The 9,869-nt window shown below is 37.5% G+C and overlaps 1 protein-coding gene across 1 annotated transcript; it reads right to left on the bottom strand.

The window, feature by feature from the left end:
- Positions 1–379: 379 nt before the first annotated feature.
- On the bottom strand, positions 380–9,312 carry LOC138683353 (sorting nexin-2-like). Its single transcript, XM_069775059.1, has 5 exons — positions 6,628–9,312; positions 4,382–4,525; positions 1,903–1,983; positions 1,720–1,791; positions 380–866 (listed from the first exon to the last, which is right to left on the bottom strand). Exons 1-5 carry the CDS (start codon positions 6,790–6,792, stop codon positions 816–818), a joined length of 513 nt encoding a protein of 170 aa, XP_069631160.1. The 5' UTR covers positions 6,793–9,312; the 3' UTR covers positions 380–815.
- Between the last annotated feature and the right edge of the window lie 557 nt (positions 9,313–9,869).

The following is a 9,869-nucleotide window of genomic DNA, read 5'->3' as shown; positions in this document are numbered from 1 at the left end:
ATAGAAAGCTACCTGACACAATCTGTAGTGCATTCTTTACCTTCCACAAGCAAACTATCAGAATCTATTAAAATTACTTTATGCTGATAGTACTAGAGACAGGAGAAATCACAGGCCAAGAATCACATACTAAAGAATGTGTCTCAGGGTGCTGAGACCAGGCCCATTTGCAAGCAAATGGTATTGTGTGAAGCTGGAATGCTCAATGCATGACAAGTGATGCACTGCAGGGGGGCTGGACTAGATGATCTCTAAAAGATACCTTCCAACCCAAACCATTCTATGATTCTATGTGTTGCTGCCTTTGATATAATCTCAATTGGTTATATATGCTACTTTTAAGAACATCAGTAAATATCTAGAGAAACAAAATAAGAGCTGAATGTTTCACAAGATACATTTCTTTATTATCGTAACCACAGAAACATGATTTTGTACAGGAATGTGTAAGTGAACATTAATCAATTGAATTAAATTTGTTTCAAAGATCAGGTAAGCATACTACAGAACACTGTATTGTAAAGAACAAAAATATCTTCTTTCCGGCCTTACAGTGCACATTTTGGTGCAAGTATTAAGACACAATAGTGTTCAATCCAGCAATGTATTGCAGAACATCATGCCACAGTCCATTTCAAAGAGGGTCATGACATGCAGCTTGTTAATAAAATGTTGTGGTATATAAAACCACCACGTGTTAATTCATAAAATATATAGTGGTTTATTTGGATGATTTTGAAGTGATTTCAGTGTGGAATTTAGTTTTTATCCAGGACAAACATCGAGAGTCTCTTGTTATTTGGAATAGCCTTCTTTTAGGCAATGGATTTGGCTTCAGGTAGGAATGCCTCCCAGTATTTTATCAGCTTGCAGAGAAGGAAAAAAAAAAAAAAAACGCCTTACTTTAAGTACTGAATGTTGGAAAAGAACACACATACACCTTCTTCCTCTTGTACTGAATTTGTCTCCACTGGACAAAGTAAGAGCACAGATGCTTCCATTCACATTATCCATTGATTAATTATCCATTCACATTGTTACATGATGCAAGAAAAACACAAGTAATAAATACACAAATCTGCTCATGCAAACAGAGTTATTCTTACACACTGAGCACATTGCCACAGAATATAGTTATACAGAATTTGTTTGCACGGTGAGTTTGCCATTCTTACCTCTAAAGGTGTTTTGGTTTTTAATTATTTTATTTTATTTTTATTAAACAAAGCTGGAGGATTATATTCCCAGATTGAAAAAAGAAAAGATTTCAGACACTCATTTGGGAACCAGGCCTACTTCTGAGTCACTGAAAGCTGTTTTACTGCTATACAATATTCAGTACTTCTTTTGTTTGTTTGTTTGTTTTTAAAAAAGCAGATAAGCATTTGAGTATTCAAGTCTCTTCAGTAAGCCTAAGCACATATTTAATGCATTTTACTCCAGTCTACAAGTAAAAGTATTACTTGAATACACAAGACCTTCCACTCCCCTCCCACCTCCCTGACAAAGCTTCTCTCTTGCTCCCCTGAATTAGGGCTATGCAAGTGAGGACAGTAATAGCTGGGAAACAGCAATCACTATGTTCTCCTGCAATATATTACAGACTAGAGTTAGTTCTCCATGTTTTAGAAACTGCTATACTTAAAGCCTGCCTTTTTAACTAACCTAATATGGAACATATTAAGTATTAACTTGTACAAAAATTTTAAAATTTCTTACCTGCTGTTGTGTTTGCACTAATGATTCTAAGTACTTGATAATAACAGTTTTAAAGTCTTTCACTCGTTCCCTCTGTTAATAAAGTAAATAATTATGGCAGATTAACCTCTTAACCAAGTTTGCTTGGAACATCAATATTATTTAAAGCAAAACTGTCATTTATTTGAACAAAATTATACATGCCTCAAATCTTTGCACTTCCTCACGAATGGTTTTGGAGACCTGTTCAAAATCTTTTTCCCCTTGCTGAACTTTTGTCTCCCACTGGCAAAGGAAAAACATGCAGAGATAAGACTGCATTCTCTGTTCAGTCTATTGGTAGCTGAACTTTTTTTTATTATATTAGTGATAGTCATTCAAGAGTTGAAAAGCACCTTTTTGACATAATTAAGGGAAAATATCAGTACAGTAATTTCAGAACAACAATTTATAGAGAAGGATGTCATCAGATCAGTTAAAACAATGATATCTCTAAGGTAATGTTATCTGTATACCAAATATAAAAATATTTTAATATTGTTATTAACGGATATTTTGTAACAAAAAATTTAAAGATTCTTTAGCAAAAAAAAAGGATCTCTAAAGCTTTATTAGCTATTCCCTTTACAAACACTGCTATAAAAGGAAGCTAAACCTTTAAGTTTTCTTACCTGTTCGATCAAATGTGAAAAAGTCTCAAAAAATAGTTGCCTGTACTTTCCTATTCACAGAAGAGATTATTAAATCTTCATCTCTGCCTATGGACAAGTAATTGCTTATCTTTGTCATATTTCTGCTGCAGATGACAAGCTAACAAGGATGCGTTTATTGATAAGAACGTATATTATTTAGGCAAGCCAAAGCACAAACTTTCTTGCTCAGTGGGGACTGTTTTAAGAGACAGCAGCAATAAAAATAAAAGAAAATAATAAAAAATTGCAGGTAAGAGCACAGAAGGAAAATTCAGAGGAAGTGAAGCTGCTTGTACGGTTTTGCCATACTGGGAACAAGGCATTAATATCAATACTACAAAACACTTGATCATGTTTATCCTTATTTTATATCAAAAGACATCCAGCTACACAATTAAGAAAGCATCACCATCTATATTACGTTATCATTACTAGACTTTCCTTTGCACCTGCTTTTATGCAACTATTATATTGCTAAATTTAAACCACCTGTGTAAGTATATTATGAAAAAAGCTATCATCCTGACACTTCAGACATATGCATGCTAACAGACATTCTAAAAATGCAACTGTATCTGTTAATCTCAACATACTAACTGAATTATGGGAGCTAATAGATCTGGTAACAGTTATCTTCCTCAGAAAAAAGCAGCCAGGAAGCAACATTTTTTTTTTTTTCAGAGACAGCCTCTATAGGCCTATGGACCCACGTCCCAGTTTCATCATATCCAAACACCAGGGTTTGTAGGAATTATCACTGGATAATTTGCCATCTTACAGTTTCTGACAAGGAAAAATCTTCCCCTTGTTTAATATGGTGTTTTGAGGACTACTCTTTTACCTTTTATCTGCACAAAGGAACTGAGTCATGGATGAAGCTCAAGCTGCATAGGCTTCCACTTTTCGATATCTCTGTCAAAAGGACTACTATTAAAGAATTCAGCAACTCTGAATATATTTCAGTGGAAGCAATAATTTTCTGCCAGCACATTCAAATTCTGTGTTTACTAACAACCTTCTCTAAACACACAATAAAGTAGGAAAAAGAAATCCTTCAGGAACAACATCATTAATTCTTTTTATATTAAGAATGAGAAAGGGTCATTGAGTATTTCCTACTACTCCAAACACTCAGGAATTAGTTTTGCCAATGAGTTCCAGCTCACTTGTTGCATGGTGGATGGATGACATCAAGAGAGCCAACCAGCAAGAATGTGGTCACAAAAGAGTGACACTTTTTTCCCAATCAACAAGGGCCTTTTTAAAGAAAAAAAGAAAGCCACATTAATGAGCAACTTCAACACTGCACGTAAAATATATTGAAGTGCAGAAAGAAAAAAGCAGCTTGGGTTAGTGACCAATGAGGCAGCCAAACAAAATAAAGTGCATAAGAGATTGAAATCTGCAATGATGTTCTCCATTATTTCATGAGAAAATAGTGGTACACAACAAGAATGCATTAATATTAAATAATTAAACTGTCCTACCTCTTCAATTTCCTTAGTGAAGCATGTAGAAAAAGTGTATAATTTATGAAACTTCAACATGTTAGATTTTTACTGAAATTATAATATATATATATTTAAAAAAAATATATATATAAGTAGATATGCTGGATCATTAAGCAAAACATGTTCTCTGTTAGTCTTTTTAGCTAGATTTTAGCTTTAGAAGCCAAGAGATGTTCTTCTGACTACCCAAGTCATCTGCAACAGTTAAAAGCATTTTTAAACTTGTTCATGTTCCCTTCCTCCCATATCCCAGACTCTGTAGAGACAGTATTTGATTGCCTTACATATCTCAGAATGGGTAACAATTGTGCACATCTCATATTTTAAATAAATTCCTTTTAATAATTTCAGCAAATATGGAAAATAGCAAATACATGATTTATAAACAAAAATTGTATAAAATAGTGCATTGATGGGGACTGAATGAATCAGTACAAAAAGTCTGGCCTCTGGAATAATATAAATACTTGACAACATTACCTCTTTTATATCATCTTTAGCTTGCTGCAGTTTATCAGGTCTGTTGGCAAGTTGGAGCTTTGCTTCAGCTTCATGTTTTTTTTGTAAAGTGACCTGAGCATCTTGCCATTTCTGCCAGCATTTCATTCGATGATCAAACACACCCTGTAAGTATGGGCATTTATTAAGCAATTGCAATTGTTAAAGTTATCTAAAGTCCTATTAGGAAAAGATATTTCTGGATAAAACTGGAACAAGTGTACTCAAAAGAAACTTCGCTGTGTCTTGGATTTCATTTGCCAGCATGCTTGCACAGCTAAATACCATTTAAAAATAACAGAGGGCATTTAAGAAGCCTCTTTAGAGCAGACACCTTGGTGCTCCAAATCATCTTGTGTTCCTTGACCCATCACAATACTACCAAAGCAATCACTGCAAAGTGCTATAATACACAAATGCTTCTCTAAATACAGATTCTAGCAAACTTTTTCTTTTACTATACGCATAACTGGCAGTACATTTTTGTTAGCAATGGAAGGAGGTAGTAGAATTGAATTATACATTTTTATATATTATGTATTCTATATAATAGAATAACAATATATAGAATAACATATAGACTATAACTATATATATTGTGTGTGTGTATATAAAATACATAAAAATATATTCCCAACAGCCTGACAAGTTCAAAGATATTTCTGGATAAAATCCTTAGACACCCCTGTGATGGGTTGACCCTTGGCTGGCTGCCAGACCCCCACCCACAGCTGCTCTCTCATTCCCCCTCCTCAACAGGACAGGGGAAGAAAATAAGATGAAAAAAAGCTCATGGGTCAGGATAAAGACAGGGAGATCACTTACCAATTACCATCACAGGCAAAACTGACTCAACTTGGGGAAGATTATTTTATTGACAATTAAAAACAGAGTAGGATGGTGAGAAACAAAGACGAAAACTAAAACACCTTCTCCCCACCCACCCCTTCTTCCCAGGCTCAACTTCATTCCCAACTCCTCTACCTTCCCCCTGCCTGAGCAGCACAGGAGGGATGGGGGGGTGCAGTCAGTTCATAACAGTTCCTCTCTGCTGCTCCTTTCTTCCTTACACTTTTCCCCTGCTCCAGCATAAGTTCTTCCCCCAGTCTGCAGTCCTTCAAGAACTGCTCCTGCATGGGCTCCTCGCCACAGGCCACAGTTCCTGTGAGGAGCCTGCTCCTGTGTGGGCTCTCCAGGACTGCAGCTTCCTTCAGGGCTTGCTCCTCCTTCCACTTGCTTGGGTGTGGTCCTCTCCACAGGCTGCAGGGAAATACCTGTTCCAGCACCTCCTCCCCCTCCTTCTTTGACCTTGGTGTCTGCAGGATTGTTTCTTACGCTTCCCCCTCACACACACACACACTGCTGAGCAGCAATTTGTCCTTTCTTAAATATGTTTTCACAGAGGTACCACTAGCTTTGGTGATTGGCTCAGCTTTGACTAGCAGTGGGTCCACTGGGTAGCTGTCTGGAACCAGCTGTGTCTGGCATGGGGCAGCCCCTGGCCTCTTCTCACAAAGGCCACCCCTGCGGCACCCCCCACTACCAAAACCTTGCCACATAAACCCAATACAACCCCTCCCCATGTCAAAACCTAATCATGCTGTACACCAAAATTGAATACTTTCTTTAAATGAGATGTAGATCCACAAGTGATATTTGTTGCTTATGTACTGAAACTATTGGTTATCTAATATGGCCAAACTATTTTCTTGAAAACATTTTATGAGCATACTGTAAAAATCAGTTACCTGAAAGAAACATGTACAGCATGCTAACTAGTATGGTGTCTCTAAATACTCTGCACAATTAATATTGCTCTAATTAGAAGATATTCACCATTTAGATTTTGTCTGGATCCTATTAGATTTTGTCTGGATCCTATTAATCCATGCCCATTTTTGGTCACAACAGTTTTTTATCATGGGAATAACTGATCATGGATTCATTCATTTTACTTGATTGGAATTTCAGGCAAAAACTCAGCAAGTCTTAACTGCATAATGAAGCGTGCAAGTGCATACAAACATTCATAGACTCATAGAATGGTTTGGGTTGGAAGGGACCTTAAAGATTATCTAGTTCCAACCCCCCCTGCCATGGGCAGGGATACCTTCCGCTAGATCAGGTTGCTCAAAGCCCCATCCAACCTGGCCATTTACCTTAAATATACAAACTGCAAAGTGTGACCATAAACACAAAACTTAAGCATTTTTCCTAGCAGTACTTACTTTTACTGCAGCAATAAGACGAATGTAGTCACCAAACAGTTCTGAGAACACATAAAAATCAGCAAAAGCTTGTTCTTGATGCAACTGATCTATCTTCTCCTCAACCTCTGCAAGCTGAGACAAAGCTCTAGATAGAGCAGTGTGGTCCTCAGAATTACTTAACATGGCAGCACTTTTAGCAAAGGCAGCTGTGTTGGCTGAAAGCTCTGAAACACAGGAGTGACATCCATACAATGAAGTTAATTTGTTATGTTACTCTTCAAGATAGAACAACCAAGCAGACCTCTGCCCTACAGCAACCCTAAATTTACCAACTGAAAAATATAAACTATATTTCCCAAAGCTCACAATAAAATACACAAGGAGATCACAACGAAACCACATTAAGGAGAACATAGTGCACCCAAAACTCTCCAACATCAGTAAATTATTTGCTGAGCCTGTTATGTGATACCTATTGTGTTTTGCAAAATACATGGAAGAAACTGTCACTTCAGTATTATCCAACTGCTTAGTTCAGAAAAAGTCCAAGCCCATAAAACAAAAGTCAAGCCACATATACAGCAAATTCAAGACAATCTTAACTGGTCTGTAGTGAAGTTGTTCCATGCATTTGTGGGGGAGGAAGAAGAGGAAGAGAATTATTCAATGAGAACATCAACACCAGAGTGGAATTTGCTTCCATTATACTGTTCTATTGACTAAAGTATCCTTAACAAGACTGTATACTGTAATATATTGTCATGTTTTAACATGCCTTAAAAAAAAAAAAAGCATATGACTTTGTGGCTGGCATCCATGAAACTGAAGTATTGAGCTAATTCATTAACAAACACTTAGGCAACTGTCTTATCAAACCTCATGTTAAGTCATCGTGTTAACTCCTATGAAGGACCTTTGAACAAAATTTCATTGTAATCCAGCTTAGTTAAGGATTGAAAGCACAGGTTTGTTTATAACTGTGCTGCATTTGCAGAATCATCAGAACACCAGAAATATTTGTAGAAGAAAAGTCTTCAGATATTTAAAACTATCACAATTTAAATACCACTCTTTAAAAAAAGCATTTCTTGAAATCTAAGAGCAGGTGTCAAATCAGCGGTAATCAAATACATTCCCATTTTGATTACTTCTTAAAATACTCTTTAACCTTGAGGACATCTGATCTCAGAGACATCTGCCTCTACAGAGAATAATTCCTAGAAGGAGTATGAGAAAGCAATTTAAGACACATTCATGTACTTTTAAAAGGGCACAGTTGAAAGGTGACCCCATACTTAAACATAATGCATCTGTGTCAGAAGGTCCATTTATGGTCTTTCATGTACTACAAATCAAACTTTGATTTATTTAATTTATATTAAAAAAAAAATTATCTGATGGAAAGTAGTATTGACAAAACAGCTACATAGGTGATTAAAATATTAAGCTTATGGACATTTCTTCTCTCAAAACCTAAAATTGCTAGTGAAAGAAAGAGAAAAGGAGGAAAAGTTATCTACACATTTGCCTAGTATTCCTCCGATACAGGGAAAACCCTTCAAACCGCAAAAATAACCTGATTTGTCTCCTATCAGAAAGCAGTATTGGTGTGACGGAAAAGGACTTAACTGCAAGGTTCAAGCAAATGATTTATTTGAACTTCACTCACAGACGTAACACGCCACTATTGCAGGTTTTACAGATACAATGGAGGAATGCACTACTGCAATTTTTTAAGGCAAGAGTAGTACATTATTACAACCACAAGCAATTCACAGACAACCATAAGCACACACGCGTTTACAAACTTAAAGCATAAACAATATTCACTTACCCCTCCAGGTAAGGGCTTTCAATCCCAGGGAAGTTACCTCGACCGGCGTCCCGATCAAGGGGGGGAAGGGTTTCCTTCACAAGCCAACTGTATAGTTGGAGAAGTGACTCCCCCGTTTCCAACCTGAATCTTAAGAGTTTTTATCCCCTGACTTGTGGAAAGGTGTGTATGACTATGTCTGAGTGGATTATGATATATGCCTGAGTGGATTATGTATATCTGAGTGGAGTTTCCCCTTATCTTTCCTTTGTTGGTCTGTGATTGTTTGAATACACAAGGTTGTCATTTGAAACTGGGGCTGAAACCGTCCAGGTTTTGGGGTTTTTTTACCTTGCTTCCTCAGGCAACTGAATAGTGGTTGGATTGGGACTCAGGGCATACTATTTGTTAAGGGATTTCAAGGCTCAGTTCAGGTTTTGGTTCTTTGAATGGCACAGCTACCTCCCTGTTTAGTTTAGGGTTTATCAGACAACCCAGGGCTAAGCTGTCTACACAGCTCCCCGTGAGTCATCTCTGCAGAGAGACAGGGCCTCAAGGCAATCCAAGGCTGGGTTGCTTTTGTAACCCCCCATGAGTCGCCTGTGTGCACTAGACATGGTGAAACTCGTTTGTGAACTATGAGCAGGACAATCCACACAATTGGGGAAACTAGACCAGGGAGTCGGACTAGCAGAGGCCATAGTAAACAATAAATTAAAAACTGATTTTCTCATAGATACCTGTCCTAGTTTTGGCTGGGATAGAGTTAATTGTCTTCCTAGTAGCTGGTATAGTGCTATGTTTTGAGTTCAGTATGAGAAGAATGTTGATAACACTGATGTTTTCAGTTGTTGCTAAGTACTGTTTAGTCTAAAGTCAAGGATTTTTCAGCTTCTCATGCCCAGCCAGCAAGAAGGCTGGAGGGGCACAAGAAGTTGGGAGGCGACACTGCCAGGGCAGCTGACCCAAACTGGCCAACAGGGTATTCCATACCATGTGACGTCATGCCCAGTATATAAACTGGGGGAGTGGGGCTGGGAGGGATCGCTGCTTGGGGACTAACTGGGCGTCAGTTGGCGGGTAGTGAGCAATTGCATCATGCATCACTTGTATATTCCAATCCTTTTATTATTATTATTATCATTATTATTATATTCTTCCTTCCTGTCCTATGAAACCATTCTTATCTCAACCCGTGAGTTTTACTTCTTTTTTTCCCGATTCTCTCCCCCATCCTACTGGGTGGGGGGGAGTGAGTGAGCAGCTGTGTGGTGCTTAGTTGCTGGCTGGGGTTAAACCATGACAATACTGGAGCACAATTATCCATGATTAAAGTAGAATCATGTCCTGGAGCCATCCTTCTGAAACATCAGAAAATATTAGTAAACAGGGTAAATGGAGTAGTTGTTCCTTATTGAATTGTTAAGGTAAAACTGAAACCTCCCTT

Source organism: Haliaeetus albicilla, chromosome W, assembly GCF_947461875.1.
Source record: "Haliaeetus albicilla chromosome W, bHalAlb1.1, whole genome shotgun sequence".
NCBI lineage: Eukaryota > Metazoa > Chordata > Aves > Accipitriformes > Accipitridae > Haliaeetus > Haliaeetus albicilla.
The sequence above is the reverse complement of the archived record's forward strand: the minus strand, read 5'-3'. Positions and strand labels throughout refer to the sequence as shown.